Source organism: Sarcophilus harrisii, chromosome 5 (assembly GCF_902635505.1).
Source record: "Sarcophilus harrisii chromosome 5, mSarHar1.11, whole genome shotgun sequence".
Classification (NCBI taxonomy): Eukaryota; Metazoa; Chordata; class Mammalia; order Dasyuromorphia; family Dasyuridae; genus Sarcophilus; species Sarcophilus harrisii.
Genome location: NC_045430.1, coordinates 236,654,886 through 236,677,974, shown reverse-complemented (window position 1 = coordinate 236,677,974; position 23,089 = coordinate 236,654,886). Strand labels below are relative to the sequence as shown.

The 23,089-nt window shown below is 32.8% G+C and overlaps 1 protein-coding gene across 2 annotated transcripts in view; it reads left to right on the top strand.

Annotated features, from left to right (window-relative positions):
* The window catches only part of STAM (signal transducing adaptor molecule), a 52,261-nt gene that overhangs the window by 7,464 nt on the left and 21,708 nt on the right, over positions 1-23,089 (top strand). The window contains exons 1-5 of one of the 2 annotated variants that reach the window (XM_031939905.1): positions 3,854-3,938; positions 12,071-12,266; positions 17,430-17,505; positions 17,589-17,684; positions 21,250-21,396. In XM_031939905.1, coding sequence (XP_031795765.1) covers positions 12,244-12,266; positions 17,430-17,505; positions 17,589-17,684; positions 21,250-21,396 — 342 coding nt within the window. In that variant the 5' untranslated portion in view covers positions 3,854-3,938; positions 12,071-12,243. Of the gene's footprint in view, positions 1-3,853; positions 3,939-12,070; positions 12,267-17,429; positions 17,506-17,588; positions 17,685-21,249; positions 21,397-23,089 lie in introns of those variants that run through there. The other variant, XM_031939904.1, reaches the window with a different exon arrangement.

Genomic DNA, 23,089 nt, shown 5'->3' with positions numbered 1-23,089 from the left:
TGAGAATGCTTTTGACTTATTCTTAAATGATAGGCAGGTTCTATTTAGGGGGAATGGAGTATGAAGAAGGAAGTTCCTACCTAACAATAGGATGTGATTACTCTGAATGTAAATTTATAATATATCATCTTCTAGGAAAAGCTAGGTTAAAGCCTTTCCTGATCCTGCCAACTATTAGTACTTTCTATTTCCTCAGATGATCTGAATTCTCATTTCTTTGGTTCACTGCACATCTTGTATTGTCTCTATCCCTGTATTATTCCTCTAGTAGAATATGAGTTTCATGAAATCAGTGACTATTTCATTTTTGTCTTTGTATCCCCAAGGCCAAGCATGGTGCAGTTACATAGATAATGCTTAATATTTATTAAATTGACTTAAAATGAGGAAGCCAGAAGTGTCAAATACAAGAGAAATCTAAGGAGGATAGGAACTGAAGGCGTTGATTTGACAGTCAAGAAATCATTACTCTTATTCTAGGCATCTTAATAAATTTAAACTTTATTTTTCATTTTCATTGAGCTATTTTGGTATCTCTTTCATATGTGTGTTACCTATCTAGAGAGCTAGCCACCTCAAAAATTTTAATAGCCTTTTCTCAGTCCTCATTAGTGCTTCTATTTTAGACAGTAAAACTAGATTAGAAATGGTTTTGAATTGTACACGTCAGTTTGCTTGGGTAAATTATTTAGTTTCAAAAGAATCTTGACTGTAAAATGAATAATTGTAAAACATTTTAAATTATTTTGAAAAAGTATTTAATATTATTCCAGCCTCATTTTTTTCTTTTGTCTTTTCTATATAAGGCTTGTTTATTAGAACGTTATCTAGCAGTTCATGTTCTAATTTAAAAAAATTGTTAAAATTATTTTTGATGTCTGAAAAAAATCTGTTTTATTGCCACCACCTATTTTATTTTCTTTGATTGATATTGATTTCCTTGATATTATTGACAATAAGGACCTAGTCCTTATTGTACTACAGGTCCTTTTCTCTGGTTTGGAATTCAAGTCTCCTGTATTCCTGTGTGTGTTTTCTGCCTGTATTAGAGAGATAAGACTACCTTGCATCTGTAATGCTTAGCACAAAGAAAGCACTTATAAATACTTCCTTCCCTTTCCCCAATATATTCCTATGTGATTAGACTCAGACAAAAGACATCAAATCATCATCAGGTCTTTTTTTGCTTCTAGCAATCATAGCTTGCATTTCACTGGAAAAGCCTTTGCAAATCTAGATTCATGTCTAATCAGGCATCTGAGTAAGACTTTAGAAGAATAGGATCTTTAGCAGATCCTTTCCTTCCCCCAAAGGTAAAGAATAGAAATTACTCTTTTAAAAAATGAACTAATTACTTCGATAAGCTCAGAAAAGAAGTCTGTTTACAGGTGAATGTATAATGACTTCAGGATGCCAGGACTGATTGTATAGATTTGAGTCATTTGCAAAGAAGTGAAAATTGAGCCAATGGGAGCTGCTGAAGTCCCTAGGAAAGAATAAAGGAAAAGAAGATGAACCAAGAGAAAGTGGGTAGACAGTGTTGTTGGGCATGACTTGGATTATGAGCTAGTAAATGACACTGAGAGAAACGACCAAATGAGTAGGAAAAGAAACAATAAAGCAAGGTCCCAAAAATCTGACGGGAGAAAGTGTTCAGGAAAAAAGGGAAGGTAAGTAACATCAAATACTTCTGAGAGGTCAAGGAGGAGGAGGAGGAGTGAGAAAAAGACCATTAGATTTGGTCGTTTGAAGAGCAGGAATAACTTTAGAGAGAGCAATGCTAGTTTAGTGATGAGATTTGGAAGAGGTTGAGAATTAAGAGGAAAGGAAGTAGAAGCCAATGACTATAGAAATTTGTGAAAGGCATAATCTATCATAATCTATCACAATAATATATCATATATCATAGATATATCATATATATCAATATATATCATTCTATATTTATATATATAATATATATATATATATATATAAATATATATATCCATCCATATATGTTAGAGAGAATATGGTTTTTTAAAATTTTCTAAAATATTTTCTTTTTTTTATTATATAGCTTTTAATTTACAAGGTATATGCATGGGTAATTTTTCAGCATTGACAGTTGCAAAACCTTTTGTTCCAACTTTTCCCCTCCTTCCCCCCAGCCCCTACTCCAGATGGCAGGTTGACAAATACATGTTAAATATGTTAAAGTATAAGTCAAATACAATATATGTATACATGTCCATACAGTTATTTTACTGTATAAAAAGAATCGGACTTTGAAATAGTAGACAATTAGCCTGTGAAGGAAGTCAAAAATGCAGGCAGACAAAAATAGAGGGATTGGGAATTCTATGTAGTGGTTCATAGTCATCTCCCAGAGTTCTTTCTCTGGGTCTAGCTTGTTCAATTCATTACTGCTCTATTGGAACTGATTTGGTTCATCTCATTGTTGAAGAGGGCCACATCCATCAGAATTCATCATCATATAGTATTGTTGAAGTATATAATGATCTCCTGGTCCTGCTCATTTCACTCAGCATCAGTTCGTGTAAGTCTCTCCAGGCCTTTCTGAAATCATCCTCTTGGTCATTTCTTACAGAGCAATAATATTCCATAATATTCATATACCACAATTTATTCAGCCATTCTCCAATTGATGGGCATCCATTCAGTTTCCAGTTTCTGGCCACTACAAACAGGGCTGCCACAAACATTCTTTTTTTTTTTTTTTTTGGCAAAGTACTTTATTTTATTTTAATAGCTTTTTATTTACAAGTTATATGGATGGGTAATTTTACAGCTTTGATAATTGCCAAACCTTTTGTTCCAATTTTACCCCTCCTCTCCCCTTCCCCAGATGGCAGGATGATCAATACATGCTAAATATGTTAAAATATAAATTAAATACAAAATAAGCATACATGTCCAAACTGTTGTTTTGCTGTACAAAAAGAATTGGACTCTGAAATAGCGTACAATTAGCCTGTGAAAGAAATAATTATTGTTTTTGTTATGTCCATCTTGGCATAAGATACTGGGATACTTGCCCATTTTTTTCTCCATTGGTTGATCATGATAACCTGCCCTCAATAAAATCTAGTGACTGTCACTAATTGGATCAAATTTAAAACCTTCAATTTGGTATTCAGTCACCTTCATAACTCCCTCTGCCTTAACTTTCTTATTTCTTATAAGTAATTATGTAATTCTGCAGCTCATGATGCTGGTGTCCCTTCTGTTCCTCCAACAAAACACTTGATCTTCTGATTCTTGGCTTTTATATTACCTGTACTTTTTACTTGGAATGTTCTCATATCCAATTCCTAGCTTCCTTGAAGTCGCAGCGAAAATTCCACTTTTTATAAGAGTCTTTTTTTAGTACATAATACTGCTAAACCCTTCCCTCTGTTGATTTTCTCTAGTTTATTGTCTATGTAGTTTATATAGTTGAATTTATGTTATCTCCTCATAAAATTGTGAGCTCCTTGAGAGGGTAAACTATCTTTAGCCTTTCTGTGTATCCTCACCTCAATCATTTCGCACATAGTAAGAAGTTAATAAATATTTATTGATTTAACTTTTTATTTATTGCTGTTATTAACCATATTTGAAACTTGAAAGGAGTCAAAGAACTATTATTGACCATAAATTGTGAGCTTTACTATTTCAGTAGGTAAGGATTTCTAGTTAGTTCTTAATAATGAAATGTAAGTAAACTAGTGTTGATTATTCCATTTTGGTAGTAATAGATGCTTTATGCATCTAATAAAATATATTGTAACAACTTGATTACAAAACATTAACTAGTAATAGATTTATTCTCTAGTAATAGATTTATTCTATTCTGTTTTTAAACCAACAGAGAAAGCAACCAGTGAGATGAATACTGCTGAAGACTGGGGTCTTATCTTGGATATTTGTGATAAAGTAGGACAGTCTCGTACTGGGTAAGTATAGACTTCTAGGGGATTTCCATTCATTTTCTCTCATATTTAAGGTACTACAGTAACAACAGTGATTAAATACTGTAACGTAGATAGATTACACACTGTAATGTAATTTGATTTCTAAGAAATTAGAACACTGAAGGACTTTGATTTTAGTCTAAATAAAGATAAGAATTATTTTTCACCTTTCTTTACATGGCACTATGGTTTTAGTGAATAATAGTTGTTTAAGATAGTAACACTGGACTGAATGTACAAAGAAACAAGCATTGCGTTCTGGGTTTGCAAAGTAATGTAATCATTAATTCTCCTTTCCCTTCCCCTCTCCAATAATACTGTCATCGTTTACTAACTGAATTTATCTATCACATTTGTCTCAACTAAATTATTTGTTTTGTCTTGATTTTATAGAACCATGAGACAAGAGAAAAAAAATTGTTATATATTGGATTCATAGGGTGACTTTATCTTTTTTGAATTAAAGGACTGTCTTTAGTAGTAATAGAATTTACTATTCTAATCTGTGGTGTGGTTTTTTTTTTTTCTTTCAAATCCCAGATCTGTTCATCATAATCAACAAATAATTTTTATATACCTTTTTAATGTATTGTTCATCATTTTACTCTGGTAGGCCTGAAGACTGCACAAAGATAAAATTTAATAGTGTTAATAGTTTGAAGAAGCTTTTATTCTGACTGTTAGGACAGATCATAGGTCACAGAAATTAGTGAAATTGTGTTTTTATTTTGGATGTATATGTGATTGTATCTTTCAACAACACATTGCAGTTTAGTTCAATTTGAAAAATACTTTTTCAATACTTGTGAAGTGTCAGGTACTATCACTGGGGATACTTTTAAAAGTGAATCAGTCCCTGTGATCCAGGACCTTTTTATAGTGGAAAACCACAGAAGCTCATATAAGAAACATGAGCACTAATAACTTGGAGGAATTGAGATGAGTTTCTTGGTGGTAGTGTTTGAGCTTAGACTTAAAGGTAAAAGCAGAAGTGAATGAGGAAAAGCCCTTTCAGGAGAGATGAGTGATCATAAAGTAGGCCAGTTTGACCTAGAGTGTGCTTGAGGGAAGTAAGATAAAAATCAGCCTTAAAAGATAGATTTGAGTCAGATAGTAGGGATTTTAATTGTCAAACAGGGAGATTTATATATTTTTTCAAAGCCAATGTCACAGAATCACTGTGGTGGAGTAGTTACTAAATATTCTTTGCTGGAAAGGTGAGAGTATCAGATTTTTCTTTAAGAATATTTATTTTGCCATCTTTGTGAAGGATAGATTGGAGAGGGAAGAAAATTGAGTCAGGTTATATCAAGTAGGAGGCCAGAATATTAATATAAATGAGAAGTGATGAGGACCTAAACTAGTCTGGATAAGTGAATGGAGAGAAGAGGATGGATGAAAGAGAATTTATGGAAGTAGAATTGACAACGCTTGCCCTGTTAGGTGGAAATGTGAAGGTCTTATCCTCAAGGACATTTGGTCTATGTCTTTTCCTAAGTAAGTTTTCTATAGAAAGTCCAACTAGTATTGTGAGAGACTTTCTCTAGAATCAAAATTTTAGCTTTTTTTTTTTTTTCCTATCATAGACTTCTTTAGCAGTCTAGATAAAGGCTATGAATTCCTTCCCAGAAGAGTGTTTTTAATCTTGAAGGAAATGCCAGATTTCACTTAGAGATTAGTGAAAATAAAGGTATAATTTTTTTTCCCATCAAACTTCATATATATACTGAAATCTATCCATGGCATCTTAAGGATCCTATTCCATGTTAGTAACCTTGGCGGTATCTTTTTATGCCTTATAAGAATATCAATGGAGAAAACAGGGATGTCTGTTAATTATCTTCCCTCATACTATCTGACCAGTCCACATCTATTTCCATTCATACAGCTCTCTGATAAATCTCACTTGTACCTCTCCATTGCCCTTTTGGTGACCTTTGAGTTTTAGTTCTTGGGAGACTGTTACTAGTAGAATATTAGCAAGATAATATTAACATTTTAAAAAACATGGGCTTTTGTCTGAAAGTAAATCTTGGGATCCTTAAAAGTACCATACAGGTCTTCAAATGAAAATAAGTCCCCCTTGCCTTTTTCTGTCCTCCCTACTTTATTCATTATCCATACAAAGTGGATATCTAGTTCCCTGGACTGGACAAGTGTATTTGTCCAGATTTCAGGTTTCTAGATTGTCCTTTCCACTGTATGTTATAATCAGGAAAACAGGCATTCTTCATTTCTTTGGTGTGACTTGTATGAACTTATTTGTCAGATTCTGGCTCTTATTTAGAAGATCTGCAAGGTTTTGCAACTTGATGCAATTAACACAGTGTTATCCACAAATAGCACAAATATGTCACCTTGTATATGGAGTCCCTCTTTCTTTTGGACTCTATACTTGGGCATACTCCACTCCAGCAGTGAACACTTTGTGATAAGCATATGTCTTTCTGCTTAATTTGATGTAAATAATCTGAGTATTGTGGAACAGCATGCTCTCTGATGGAATATCATTTGAAAAATGATGGAAATGAAGATACCTTTTTGTTTGTTTTTCAACTTTTTAGTAGTATTTTATTTTTTCCACTTACATGTAAATGTAGTTTTCAGCATTCATTTTTATATCGTCCTTTGGGGCTTCCTCTGGAGATGATCTACTTTTAGTGACCTCAAGGTTTGAAATCTCTTCTCTTTCACCATAAAAGCTATCTATGGTCGCTGTTCTTTTTGCTTTTTTGCTCTTTTCTTTCTTTCTTTTTTAAGTTTGAGGTCTGCTTTTAGGGAAAGGGATTGTCTAAGTTTCCTCTACAAGCTGCAGTGGCTGTGCGAGGTTAGTACTGACTGACTTCCCATGTTGGGTAGGCATGGTCAGATCCTGTGAAATTCTGGCATTTAGAGGCTCACAATTTGCCTTTTGTGTTCATATACCAACTGATGGGCATTCTTTTAATTTCCAGTTCCCTGCCACCACACAAAAGCTGCTACAAATATTTTTGTGCATATGGGTCCTTTTCCTTTTATGATCTCTTTAGAATATAGTGTTATTGCTAGATTAAAGGAATTTGCACATGTGTAATTTATCTTAATTTAACTTTTAAAACTTTTAATAATTTAACTTTTAAAACTTTTAATATTTGAAGCAACTAGGTTTTAGATGATTGTTGTTGGGTTTTTCCCCCTGGGAGGGGAGGCTTAAAATACTTGTGTGATTTTTTTTCATGTGTAATTACAACATATGATAAAAGTTCTCAAAACTGCAGGCAGCTAAGTCACATGATAGTTTAAAAATTATAATTTGTTAAATTGAATTGTAGAACTCAAGAATACTTTAAAGTGACAATAACTAACTTAATGTGTGCTAATATGCTTTAATGATTGAATGAAGCTATGATTTCATTGATACAGATATCATCCTACCAGGACAGGTAAGCTAGTTTAGTTAGTGTCATGGTACTCTGAGGGAGCCAGTCACCTCTCAGTAGAGACCATACAGTGAAGAACCTTGGGAATAGCAATGCCCTCTGAATTACCAAAATAGCTTCTGGACTGGGCTCTCTCATTATGGGGGGCTGGGGGGAATAGTTACTTTGGAGAAGAGGTGCGTCATCTTCTTTCTTACCACAAATCTCAATTACTGACCATTTGCATAGGCAGGTAAACCTGAGTCCTAGAAGCAACAGCATCTCCAGATTACTATTTCCAATACAGGCCTTGTAATCATCTAAGGTACCAAATCTGTGGAAATGTTTTCTGGAAACTGTTTTTGCAGATGCTACAACTAATGGCTATTGACTATTCAAAAAAGAAAGTTCTTGACATAAAAGCCCGTGGTGTTTTCAAATATTTTTGTATCAGAAGGTGCTATGATTTTATCATTGAAAATGACATTAAACAAGATGCATTTCTTACTTTTGTTTTGCCTCTGTGCCATAAGGAACAAGGAACTTTTCATTTGACTTACAATCCAACTCTCCTATGTATATATATATATATTTTTTTTTTTTTTTGGTATATTTTTTGTTTTACAAACTCTATATCTTGTGTAGTCCTTCCCTTCCCTGTGCTGCAGCTACTTTATCTCCTTACAGATTAGGAAACTGCCACTTAAAGAAGTTAAATGATTTGCACGAAATAGCAAATGGTCTAAGATGGAATACCAAATGGTTCTTTCTTATTTTAAGTCCAGAAACTTGCCACTATACCAAATTGCTTTTAAAAAAAACCTAGAATTCCTAAGTGTTCTTTTCTATATATACCAATCTACCTTCTAAAACTAGTTTGTTTGAACAATGATTGAAAATTTGACATAAAGCTGAGATTTCTGTCTCCCATTGTCAGGGTTTATGGTGCTTTCTCTAAAATATACGTTCATACTTCTGTGGTCCAGGAACTTAAATTTAAGGATCCAGGGGCCATTATTAGATATCTTGTCTATTAAATACTCAAATTTTTTTTCTTTTTTTTTTTAGCTAAGAAATTTTGTTAATCCCTTCTTCCAATGAATTCTCTCAGGATCATGAACTTGTTCTCTATATTTTGCTCTGTGTTTGCCTAAATTTATTCATAGTTTATAGATTTCTTGAGTATAAAAGTTCAACATTAAATAGTACAATAGCATTGAACTTCATTGAAAGCAACTTAAAATATTTCATGTCTTTTTATTTCAGACATTGAATATAGCATATGGCATATGTTCAGTTACATTTGCATTTAGAACATTGGTGTAAATCAAGATTTCATTACAGAATTTCTTTCCTGTATTTCATTGTTGCTGCTTGAAGCTCCAGTCAATGAATGGACCTGAATTTGAGAGTCATTTATAATTTACTTAAAATACTTCAAATACTTTGTTCTCAGTATTCTTGAAGCATTTATATCAACAATCAGTTTTTAAAAGTTCTGTTATTCTCTCCTGCCCCCCTCCATTTTAAAGCCCATGTTAATTATTAATTTGAAACATACATCTTTAAAATATATATTTTTAGAATAGTATTTGAATATAATTTCGAGAATACATAAGTCCTTTTTGTTTTTAGCACCTTGCAGCACAGTTTGGCAAGTTATTGTTTGTGAAATACTACATTGCATGCCTTTTAGACTGTTTCATTTCAACTTCATATCTAAAGTTGACTTATTCAGGAATACTTTATTTCCTGTTATATATATTCATTTTTCCCAAAATACAATGATTTATTTATGTTTTTATGAACTGAGATTAATTGCTAACTGTTATAATTTTCAACCTATTACTAAGAGGAAAGAAAGAAATAGTTGTCCTCATTTTGGAGAGGTTTTTTTGCTGAAGTAATAGATACAAATAGTAGTAGAGTTGGAATTGGATTGGAATGCTTTAACATGGAATTTACAGTTTATATTCCAAAAGAAGTACTCCTGTGAAATTTAAGAATAAAATTAAAAGCAGTCCTTTTTGTAAGATGATGTCTGAGTCAAGAAGAGACTTTTAATAGCTTCATAAAATTTATGATGTTGTTATTACAGCTGGGCCCTGATTAATATTGTTAGGTTTTCTAAAGTGGTCACATGAATTCAATTTTGCTTTACTTGAAGTTACACTTATATGAAATATTGGTAGGTAATTGATTCTAGCCCAGTGGAAGTATGCCATGCAAATGTGAATAATTTTAGGGGATCCATTATTCCTAATAATTTGAACCTTGCTCTATATCTGGCCTTTTAATACAAAGTTTTCTTCTTTGATACTTTCAGTAATAATATCCTTCTTATTGGCTCATAGATCTTGAATCCTAAACAGAAAAGTGTTGCACATGGTAATGTGAAGTTTCCTCTGTTTTGTAGATAAGTATTTCTTCATTAACAAGAAGATAAACTGGCCATTTTGTAGAATCAAGTTTAGTACCAGTGAAATAAGTTTAAAGTTTTTAGAAGTTTGAGTCAATCAAGAACTATTAATTAAGTTCCTCCTATGTGCCAGCACTATGCTAAGTGATGAGGATATACAGATACAAATGAAATTCCCTTCTCCAAAGAAGCATACATTCTTTTCAGAAGGGAATAAGCACTTATCAGAACTTGATAAAAAATCACAAGAATCAGAACAGTAAAACCTTTGGAAAGTCCTCATGAGGTATGTAGTATTTGGGAACTTCTTTTTGAAAATGTTGATAAAATGAGATCTTTGTGAAGTTTTGTAAAGATTAAAGCACTATATGATACTAGCTCTTATTTTGTTCCTTAAGGAATTCTTTGACAAACTGACAGCTCATGACACATTGGGCAGCACGCTGGGTCTGCAGTCATGGGCCGTTTGAGTTCTTATCTGGGCTCAGATACTCCTGGGCAAGTCATTACAGCTCTGCTGTCTTAGTTTCTTCAGCTATAAAATGGTGATAATAATGGTATTCAGAGGATAGTTCAATAAGATAGTAATTGTAAAATATTTTGAAACTTTAAAAATTGCTGTGTGTGGGCCACAGAATTCCAGTCTGTAACAAGTAGCTTAGATCTCTGAATATATTCAGTTTATTAGGGATACCCTACTTAATTGCATCTAAGAACTTCCTCATTTTGAGGGACCCCTGCACTTGAATGCTAGCAACTTTTGTACATTTGGGAGAACCTTTTATTTTTAGTATAAAAGGAGGCATTATATAGTTCACTGATTGGTTGATTAGAAGTGGGGATATCTTATGGTCTTCTAAGGGAAATGTCCATCAGTTATAACCACTTTGTCAACAGGTCTTTCACAAGTCATGACACCTTGCACCCATCATCAATTCCAAGTCATCTCAGCAAAGAATTTTCAAAGGTCAAAGGATCCTTTCAACAAAATCTTAAGGCCTTTCACAAGTCCTAAGATCTTGGTGTTTGATAAATAATGTCCAAAAATCCAAGGAAGTTGTGGGTTTAAAGCATAAGGAGTAGTAGACGGTAGTGATTCATCAGGGCGAGGGCTATTGTACCAACAAATGAACCTTATTATAGCATATTACTGGGAGTTGACTAATATAAATCTAGCTGATAAATCACACATGGTGGATTAATCATTCATACCTTTTAGAACATTAGCTAACATATAATTAACCAAAGATTAATTTTCTTCTGCTTAATTCATTTATACAATTACTGATACACCCATCAAATGATAATCAATATTTATGATTAATATACATAGATAGGGATATCAATTATCATCTATATAAATGATATAACTGTTATCATATGCAAAATGCTGAGAAAGCTAACATTAATATCTAAATGCAATTTGACTGAGATTTGTGCTATTTTGTTTTTAGTAAATGCTTACCACAAATAACTGTAATTACTCATGAGTATAAGTAAAATTCTTAAGTTTCTTGGAGTTGCTGCTAGGTAAAATGAAAGCTCAATATTTTCTAAATAATAATAGAAACAATTCAACTTTTATTCAGCTAAGGTTTGCAGAGTATTTTTCATTTTTATCTTCAAAATTTTTGAGGAAGATGCTGTTATTTATCACCCTTCTTGGGAGGCAACTGCTATTTCCAACTCCTCACCAAGATCAGAGCCTGCAGGAGCTAAGTCAGAATTAGAACCCAGGGTTCTCTGATTTCAAATTCCAGTACTTTACTTGAATATACATATAGAGCAAATCTAATTACAGATGCAAAAGTATTAATTTGAAAATTTTAACATATTGGTATTACTGTATTTTTAAAAAATATCAATACATGATATAAACCGTCATGATTGTTTTAAAAATTGCTGTTAATTTTTTTTTTTAGCAGCACTATAATTTGTAGAAAATATTAAGTGCCCTACATTGCTTAGACTTCGAGTTGTGCTATTGTTATACATGTTTATTTATACTAGCAATATGGAGTTTATACTGGCAGAAATTTTGACTGGTTGATTTTCATATCTAACACTCCATTTATGTACTTCTTTCTGGATGCTATTGAGAAGCAACTTAGTGAACAATTGATTTTCTCAATAAACTGTGATCTTTCAAGGGAAAGCTGCCGTTAATCCTACCAAATGTTGTTTCCCCTCTACTGTAGAATTGCTCTGCTGCTTTCCTTTTTTTTTTTTTTAAATGGTGTCAACTTGTTAGGGCTAGAAAATTAGTGATATGTTTCTATTTTTGCTTTTTATCCCAGGATCAAAGGTGACTAAAGGCAAATTTTCACTACCTTTCAAGTAAGAATTAGAAGAGAGATTTAACTCATCACCACCATGGTTTGAAAGATAGGATTGAGGGAAGAGGGTTGGACCAGGATAGAGGACTAGGAAGAGAAGAGGCCTTCTTTAAAGCTGTGCATCTTTGAAGCTGATGGCACACACTATAGGAGTAAGGTAAGGTAAAGAGATTAGTTAGTAGCTGAGGAAATTGAGCTGAAGTTAATTCTAATTCAGGATACAGTCATAGTTGATTTATGAAATCAGTACTAAAAATTTTTGAAAATTGTGTCCACTGATTATTCTTTTTAAGACTATCAAAGTTAAAAGTAGTCTCTGAACAACTTAATGTTCATTAAATAGAATTTGATAAATTGAAAACATAGATTAAATGTAGGAGGTATGAGAAATGGATAATGCTTCCCTTAATTTATTCCTTTATGTATGAATATTGACTTAAATAATTCTTTAAGATTTACAAAATACTTTCCTCACAAATAATAATCCTGTGAGATTAGTAAAGCATCTCAGATTTAGAATTGATAGGGAATTTAAAGAGGCCATCTTGTTTATGCATTCATTTTGCAGATGAAGATTCTCAGGGCCATGGAGGTAAATTATTGCTCAATGTCTCAAGGTAGTAAGACATTTTAAGTGAAGTTCTCTGATTCCAGAGCCAGTATTCTTTCCTGTGCATCAAACTGATAAATAGTAAAGTTTTATTCTCATTTTTTACAAATGAGGTGACTCAACAATAGAGAGGTTAAGTGGTTTTCCCTGGAAGCTAGTGAGTGCTAGGGTGAAGAGGTTAATTAGATTTTCTTAATCTTGGAGCCAACATTCTCTCCATTATGACATGATCATCGGTGCAGCAGTTTTGAATATAACAAGTTCTTAGATATTCTTGAATCATTACAGATAATATTACTAAGTCCAATTCATTAAGTACCTACAAATTTAATTTTAATCAAGTCAGACTTATGAGATCCAATGGGGTGTTGTGGAAAAATAACTGATTTGGCATCAAAAGACCTGGGAACTGGGTTCAAATACCAAATGTATTGCTTACTATTAGAGTGATTCAGAGCAAATTGCTTAACCTGTGAATTTTTCAGTTTCTTCATCTGTTAAATGAAAGGTTTGGACTTTCTGTTGGAGAGGGAGCCCCTATCAATGAGATATCTATTGAAGTATAATCAAACTAATTTTTTTCTCATTTGTAATATTGACCCCCCCCCCCCCCCCCCCCATATAACTAGATGTTTTCCCCAAATCAACTTATGAGGTTAGATTGACTTTACCCAACTTCAGGTTCAATTATTCTTCTAAACTGTTCACTTTCTTGTAAAGAATAAATAAAAAAAAACCATGGAACAGCAAAAATACATGTCTGAGAGAAGAAATAGGATAAGTTTCTGGGATAAATCAGATAATCCATTTCTGCATAATTGAGAATTGGTGTTTTGGCAAATAAAAATACCGGTAGTTTTTATACAACTATTTAAAAAGAATATTTAAACTGTGTGAGTCTATGTATATACACACATATATGTACACATACATACATAAACCTTAAAAATTAAATTTAGATTTTTCAGTATTCCATGATGAGAAATAGAATGTTTCCATTCTTACATTTTTGGAGCATTCTAATTTGATAGGTACCTGTGACTATTAGGAAGAAAATGGTTCCAATCCAATGTCAAAGGCAAATTTATTTTTGTGCAATCACTTTGATAAACCAAAGTTAAATCATTGACTAATAAATTGACTAAGACATAAATTAACAAGTAGTAACCACAAGGTACAAGTTTTTAAGAAATTTTTCTGTTGAGTTTGGTCAATTCAAATTTATTCTTTTTTCTTGATTCATATTTTAATATCTTAATTCTGTATAAATCTTATCTTTGAAATGAACATTTTAAAATTTTATAATTTGTAAGTATACAATTAATTTTGTTAATAACTTTTTACTTAATTCATTTCCTAATATTTCCCCTAAAGAAAATAATAAATTTTACTGAGAGCTGTAATCTGAAAGGGTATGCAACATTTCAAATGCAGAGGCTTTTTTTATTTCTTTATAGAGAGGAAGGAGAGTTTTATTTTCTTTTCTCCTGAAGCAAGATAATAAAAAGGATCTTAACAGTTATGGAAATTTGGATGGGACCACAAATTCTGCATCTTAAAAACATTTTTTTCTGTGTGTGGAAAACAGATAACTTATATGAAAAATAAAAAAAATCACAGTGGTTGTTACCAAGTTACTTATTCAAGTTTTTAATAATTATAGACTTCAGTCACATCTCTATTGCAACATAAGTGTGATGTACACAGTAAAATACTTTTTACATACTAATTTTAAACCAGGTTAGTCTTGCAGATAGTTTCAAAATTGACTTTCTAAATTTTCAGTAAGGTCATTGACTTTTTTAAGGAGATGGAAACAATATTTGTTTTTTTGTTTCCTCTTCTACCTCCTTCAATCAGATTTGCTTATGCAGTGTTATGATATTTTACCAGGCTCTCTGGATTGAAAGTAGTTATATAATAATTGTAAGGGACTTGCCCAAAGTCGCACAGCTAGATAATGTCTGAGACCAGATTTGAACTCAGGTCCTCCTAACTCCAGAGTCAAAGTTCTATCCCCTATGCCTCCTACTTGTCCCATTCTTTTAATTCTTAACACTTATTCCTTCTTCCCCCTCCTTTTTTTTTTTCCCATATTTTTCCAAGTTTTTCTTTTCTAGGACCAATGCAACCAATACATTTTTCTGTTGATTATCTCATTTGATTCACACAGTAGCCATTTGAGAGTTTTATTCAAGTCATTAAGGTTTTAAAATTTTGTTTTAGGCTCATGGATTTAGAACTGAAAGAGACTTTGGAGATCATCCATTCCAATTTTTTTATTGGTATCTTTAAAACTATATATATATTGATATGATAGATACCTCCTAATAAATAACTAAACTGCACCCTCAACATAAAAAGTATATTCCCTAAAACATTATTGTGATTTATGATATGTGATTCTTAATGGAAGGGAGAGGAATGTATTCTATAGTTTTAATAATTGGGTACCAGTATTTTCTATTGTATTTGATAAATTGCTGAGTTTTACAAAATGTCAAACATTTTAATGAGACTGACTCTAATATAGGGATTCCTAAACTTTTTTTGTTTATTATGGGTCATGTTGACAGTTTTATGAAGATGATTTCCAGAATGATTATAAATGTAGTTATCAAAATGCTGTTTAAAAACAAATTCACAATTACCTCTTTAAGAATACCTGTCTCAGTGGAACCTCACATTATTTATCAATAGCTAGAGTGATATAAAGTGAAGTGTTGACAGAGAGACTAGTGATGCTGTTTCAATAATCTTGATGAAAAGTGATGAAGAAATGAAATAAAGGTAGTAGCTGTGTAAACAGAAAGAAGAGGTTGAATGCAAGAGAAATTTTCAAAGTAGAGATGGCAAGATTTAACAAACTGATTTACATATATACTGTGAGAGAAGAGTTGAAGATATTGCAGAGATTCTAAATTTGAAGCCCCCCAAAGAATTGTTGGTTGCTTTTAAGAGAAAGGGAAGTTTAGAAGAGAGGAGGGTTCAGGGGGAAAATACTTGAGGTCATTTTTAGATATGGTGAATTTGAGATATCTCCACGACTTGAAGTGTCCACTAGGCTGTTAGTGATTTTAAAATGAAATTCATAGCAACTGAAAATACAGATCTGGAAGTCATCTATTTTTAAATGCATAGAAACTGAGGAGAAAGCAAAGAAAGAGACAGAAGAAGAAACAGGGGTGGAAAGAAAAAGAAGAGAAAGGTTAATTAGATAGTTAGGGGGTTAGCAGAAGAAGTTAAGAGTCATAAAAACCCAGAGGGGAAAGGGTACCCTGGAGGAGAAAATATTGTCAGCAGTGTCAAATGGAGCAGTATGGGTCAAGAAGAATTAATGCTAAGAAAAGATCTTTTTTTTTTTTTTTTTTTTTGGCCATTTGCCATTTGCCATTAAAAGATTATTTCTAACTTTAGAAAACAGGAGTTACGGGTTGAAAAATAAATTTCTCCTCAGAAAGAGAGGAGATACTGAATGAAGGCTATTTTGAGGAGATAGTAGAGATGTAGTAAATTTTTTTTTTTTTTTTAAGGATGAGAGGTACTTGGATATGCTTGAAAGGCAGTTGGAAAGAACCAGTTTGTTCAGGAGAGGTTGAAGATTTGCGGGGAGAAGATTGAGGAAACAATCTGCTGAAGAAAACAGATTATTGCTCACCTTAAGATTCAGAGGAGAATTAAATTTGACTTTAGGATCTTATTTGGATTTAGGTTTTCTCCTAAGAAGACAAGGTGCTGGTAATGGCATACAAAGGATTACTAATGGGCAATTCATGTTTTACATCGATAGCCTCAAAATGGCAAAATAAATTTGAGAAAGGCTTCTAGAATATTGCATGGACTCCCTTCATTGAACTTCCTGGACAGATATGAGTGGTTGGTTTACAGTCAGCAGAATTAGAAGGGAGTGCTTACTTCAATGATGTCCATTGGCATTTTGGAGATTGTGATATATACTATGTTTTTAAGCCATGGGTTTTTTGTTTTGTTTGTTTCTGTTTTGTTTTGGCAAGGCAATTGGGGTAATATGATTTGCCCAGGATCACACACCTAGTAAATGTTGTGTCTGAGGCCAAATTTGAACTCAGGTTCTCTTGGCTTGTGTTCTATCCACTGTGCCATCTACCTGTCCCCATATAGTAATACTGAAAGAATAAATTAGTTTTTTAAAAAAAGGGGGAGGGGGGGAGGCAGTGAGGTTTGATCTAAGAATTGCATAATTTGTAAACATTTTATAAATGTGAAATCTTTGTCAAGTGAACAGTGTGTACTAATGCACTGCTGGAGAGAACATGAATCTTGTATATATTGGCATTCTTACTTTAAATGAAACCAGATGAAACCCAAGCAGTAACTAAATGGTAGAATAGTGCATAGTTTCTCTTCAAAATAATAGGGTATACTCTACAAAATTCAAAACTGAATTGATTGCTTGATTAATTATGTCACATCTTAAGGTGATATCTGTTAAGTAATAATTTACCATAAAGCCTGAAAATATTCAACTTATCTCTCTTGTTAGTTAAGTGATCCTGATGGTTTTGTTAAAATATTTTAAAGGGAATTTTTAGAAAAGAAGTTTAAAATTAAATATCTCAGTTATATCAAATACTAGCTTTTTGTATGACAAGTTATTGTGTCTTTCTGTACTTTAAGTAAGAAAGAAAAAGCAAAGGAGGGTGACTGACTGCCCCTTTTCTCAATTTTTAGGCCTAAAGACTGTCTTCGATCTATTATGAAGAGAGTGAATCATAAAGATCCTCATGTAGCAATGCAAGCACTGACTGTAAGTATTTTCTTTCAAAGCTATTACAGATTTGCTTACTAAAACTAAGCCTTTTTAAGCTTATTAATTTTTTTCTGAATTAGCTTCTAGGAGCATGTGTATCGAATTGTGGCAAAATTTTTCATTTAGAAGTATGTTCAAGAGATTTCGCTAGTGAAGTCAGCAACGTATTAAATAAGGTAAGTACTTTTTTCAGTAAAGAAAGTTCTTTTCTGTCCTTATTTTTCACGTGTGTATTTTATTTATGCTGAGTTAAAAAAAAAATTACAGCATTTTTAGAAATAACTACTTTTTTTGTTGATAAGTAATCTAAAAGTGCTGTAATTTTTTTTTAATCATCAAAAAAGTAGTTATTCCATTTTGTTGAAGAAGTAGAGTATTATAAATCTTAGCTCCGAACTTGTTGTTTTTCTAACTATGTTAGTATGGTCTTTCTAACTAACTCTTTTGTTTCCATTATTCTTCCAACTTACTGCGAAAGCATGAAGAATTCCTTTTTTTTTTTTTTTTTTTTTTTGTATAATCAAATAATATTAACTGTATACAATCCTCATATCTTAACAAAGAAATTTTTATCTTAAACAATATCTATCCATATTCCAAGTAGCTAGCAGATGTTTACCTTATTATATATATTATAGATTATGAATCTGGCAGTTGACCTTTTGGTCAACACAGTTTCTTTGTGAAAGAATTTATAAACCTGAAGAGTTTTAGATGGCAAAAATGGAAGTTTATTGTTGGATAGGAAGTCAGTTTTGCTAAGAGACTGACTTCTTTGGTGGCAAAGTTCTGTTAGGGAAATGGAGGCTGGCTCTGAGAAGAGAATGTCTTCTCAGTGGGCAGGGTCCTACTTTGGACATTCTGCAAAGAAATGAGTAAAAAGAAACCTAATTTATGAGCAGCTCTTGGCAGGGGGCTGGGGCAGCCTGAGCTGATCAGATCAGGATCTCTCAATTGAATGTGAAGTCTTTTCTGACACTGTGACATCTGGAAAGATCAATAGGAGTTTGATTTGCCCTTGAATGGTATTGCTTATCTCTTTCTTGAGAGGATATGAAACTATTTGGAGTCTGGGTTTTTGCAGATTAAAGGGGACATGGTTTTTGTGATTTCACAAGATTTTTACAGAGTTCACTCACGTCACATTCTCACAGTACAGAGCACATTATTTTTTCTAATGTAGTAACTGTAAGTAAAAAAGCTGAGTAATATTTATCATCTCACTACATGAAACTTTGGATGATAGGGGTTTTGTGCATTAGTTTTTAAAGGGATCCTTGAATTGACATTGTGGATAGGAGTAGTGAATGATAATATGGTGGTGATATGGGGAATACTGAAACTATCTCTCTCTCTCTCTCTCTCTGACTTTGGGGGGAACGCTTGAGAAAACTCCTTGAACCCTCAGAGAAGCTCTCCTCTGAGAGACCCATCTCAGGGAATCAAGATAAAGTGGTTTCATTCTGTTATCTGGGAGGGACTAGTTGAGTCCAGGACCACTCCTACTTAGCCTGAGCTGGAGATCTAGATTTTTATATACCTCTATTAGAGATTAGTCCAGGGATACTCATTCAAATGGAAAATTTCTATTCAATTCGAAGATTTAGGTCTGATTTCAACTCAAACAGCACTAGGCCTCTAGCTAAAGTTTCAAATTATAAAAAGGGGCAATTTACGGCTCATTCCTTGCAGAGAGCCAAAAGCAGGACTTGCCATGCCAAGGAACCTCTCTCTCTCTCCTTGGTATAGCTGTCTTCAGGACTCTCTGCCCACTGAGAGGATATTTTCTTTTCAGCTTTAATCCCTCTTTATCTCTCCCCTAGCAATATCTTTTTATCTCTTCCTAACATTAAATTTCTTTTGCCAGTCTAACTTTGCTGGTTTGCAAATTCTTTTACAAAGTAACCTGCAGGCTGACCAGAGAGGGTTCCCACAACTCTCTGCCCTGCGCCAAACCTCATCAATGGGACTATCAGTAGGTTCTGTAAGATGGAGTTTGTTAGAAATTATAAATGTAATATTTTACCTTTATTGACAAGAACAACATAAATAAAGAGTTGAGATACATATAATAAAAGTTAAGGATACTAGGCTGCTGCTGATGGTGTGTGGGGAGGGGGAGTGAAAAAAAGAGAGATAGATAGACTGACTAACATACACAGCCAGAGGCAGACAGAGGGAAAGGGAGAGAGAATTGGGAGACTCTTGTTGGAGAATCATGAGGGAAAATTGGAACTAATTTATAGATAGTCTTAAAGAAAAGAGTGAAGAATTTGGGTATAATGTAATAAACAATAGGAAGTAGGTGAGTGCAGTTCTGGCCCTGGAGTCAGGAAAAAACATCTTCCCACTTTCTAATCTGGCTTCAGACACTTCCTAGGTATGTGATCCTGGGCAAGTCAATTCACCCTATTTGCCTCAGTTTTCTCATCTGCAAAATGAAATGGCAAAGCACATCTTTGCCAAGAAAATGGGGTCTCAAAGAGGAGAACATAACTGAAATTCCCGAACAACAATGACAACAATACAGTATAATCTTAGAAGTTCTTAAATAGTGTAGAGTTTTGAAAATTGCATTTTAAGAAGAATGATGAAGCAGGATATCTTAAATTGCAGAGCTTATAAAGGCAGAGACACTACCCAATGGGCTGTTAAAGTAATTTAGTTCAGAGATAGTGAAAGATTGTCTATGGAAACTATGGAAACAAGATAAAAGTTGTTTAAAAAATTGCTGGGGAGAATCTACAGGAAAAAAAAAAAGATGTAGAAAGAAAGGAAAGTATCAGCACCAAAATTTATACCTATTTGCCTCAGTTGATAGCCAAGAGACGATTCAAAAGGATACTATTTTTGGGGGATGGGGTAAGGAAGGAAACTTCAAAAATTTTATTTAAATTGAGTTTTAAGTGATGGGATATCTTTGTGTACCTATTCTTTAAGTTACTAGAGGTGCAAATTTGGTAATTATCATCATAGAAGACTTTATTGAGAAGTAGTTTCTTTTATACATAATACCCCACACTCTTGCTCTGAAGATCTAGAAAAAAACTTTTTCTTTTTCTTTCTTTTTTTTTTTCTTTCTTTTTTTTTTTTAAATTTTGGTACTTATTAAGAAGAATGACAAAGGAAGACTAGCCTAGAGCCCCAGAGAGAAGAATCATCAAAGGAGACCCCTAGAGGTCCCGGAGGTAAAGTGGTAGAATAAAGTCTGAGGGGCTGAGAGGTAGTTTAGAGGGAAGGTGGAGGAATGTTAGTAATGGCTGTTTCGATAGGAAGACTGGAGATTAAATCTGAGTTGAAGAGTTTTCTTCAATTATAGTTTTAAAGTTTAAATCCATTTCATTATAGAAACTACTAAAAATGTTTGGTTGCAATTCCAGTTTTTTTTTCTTCATATATGTCATCTCTTGTTTCCTTAATAGACATAATAAATAATAATAATAGCAGCTAACATTTATATTTTTTTTTTTTAGCTTTTACAAAGAGCTTTACAGATATTATTTCATTTTCATAATCCTGGGAGTTAGATACTCTTTTCTCTCTGTTTTACTGATGAGGAAACTTGGGTAAACAAGTGTTAAATGACTTGCCTAGGGTCACACTGCTATTAACTAAGACTAGATTTGAATTTTGGTTTTGATGCCCAGTCTGCTTTGTTGGTCAAAAGATGCTATAGCTTTCTTTATTGCCTTTATGATGAAAAGCATTTGTTTTTTCATTAAAATGTCTTCTCTTTCTTAGGGTCATCCAAAAGTTTGTGAAAAGTTAAAAGCTCTTATGGTAGAATGGACAGATGAATTCAAGAATGATCCACAACTTAGTCTAATATCTGCAATGATAAAAAACCTTAAGGAGCAAGGAGTTACATTTCCAGCTATTGGCTCACAGGTATATGAAAAAGCATTAGTTCATGTACTATTCTTTGAATATAATTAATAACCTTTATTTGGAAGCTTCTTTTTAATTATGTAGTTAAAACAAAAGCACAATTTACAGTAATGTTAACAACTTAATATGTGAAAGCAAGTTGAAAGGTAATTTACCTGAGAATATCAACCTACAGCAATCCCTATTTCCCATCATTTGCCTCCTTCAAAAAATAAGTGTCACTCGACATCTATTCAGAGCTAAATAAATTTCAAAATCCTGAAAAGTTTTAGTTTTGTTATTGTAATTTCTATATATTAATCCATATAGCATTTAAAAACATACTATAGTTTTAATTGAAATAATATACCAGGTATGGGCTTATTACTATACAGCACTGGTTTTCATGATTCATAAATTCCTTGGAGTTCTCAGTAATGCTTTGAGCTAAAAATTCTCTAATGGTGCTTTTGGTAGTAAATAGTGAAGTCTCAATATTCTCATGTTTCATTTCACAACTTCAGTCATTCACATGGTTTTATCAGTAACCTTATTTTCACTTTGACTTTGGCAACCATGTACATTTGCAACTATATGTAGCAGAGAAAGAAATGGTAAAGTGGGATGTGTGCAGGTTTGTGCAGTGGCTGTCCTACCCCTGCATGCTTCCCTGGTCTTGTTTACTATTGTAATGTCAGAGGCGGCATTACCAGTCTTAATGTCTTCCAACAACAGTAACTAAAATCTTAACAAACCTTGGTTTTCTTTGGTGGCCACAGTAGAGAAATTTCCTACCAGTATAATATTGTCTGAAATATTTATTTTTAATTGAGATATTAGCACAAAAGGACCCAGAATTCTAGAGAATTACTAATAAGTATTGCCTTTTGCCAATTTTATTTTGTGTACTGTATTTTTTTCAGTTATTTCATGGTAACTGTATTAGGGAAAATGTATATTATTAGAATTCAATATTCTAAAGAGTTGTCTGCAGAAAAGGGTATTTTCAGCAATCTCTAGCAAATGCTTAAGCTTTTGGTAGTTGTGGGAACCTAACTCCCTATTTCCCAAAGGTGCAAAATATCAACATTTGTATTTTTAACTTTTACTCTGTATTTTAGAAACTTTACTCTTATGAAAGTTGAATATTGACAGCAACTACAAAATTTTATGAGTAATATGATAATTTATCACTAGTGTTTCACAACACAATTTTTTGTTGTTGTTGTAAGGTATTTGTGGAATAAAAACTTTGGAAACCATCATTTATAAAGTAAAAGGGGGGGTTGGGAATCTTTTTGAGCTCTTCATTTTATCTCATAATGGCTTTCTAGGTTTTCTAGAACCTTTATTAGATGCCTATGCCTCCCATTTACTGAGCTTGCAGCTTTCTGATGTGAACTTATTTGTTCTTTGATCTTTATAAAACTCTCCTTATTGATACTCTTTATCTTTAATTAGAAAAATTTTTTTGTACAGACTTGATCATTTCTGTATATATAGCAGAATACAAAGAGAAGATTGCATATGAGTTTTCATTTCATTTCTCACATTTCATTTTGCATATTTTCCTGTATCACTATTGCTAAGTCTTCCTTTCCTCCTTCAAAACATTAAAAACAAGGGGGGAGGGGAATCCTTGTGATAGAAAAAATAAAGAAAAAACTGGTTAAGTAAAATGTGTGCATGGTACCATGTCCAAAAAGGTATGTCT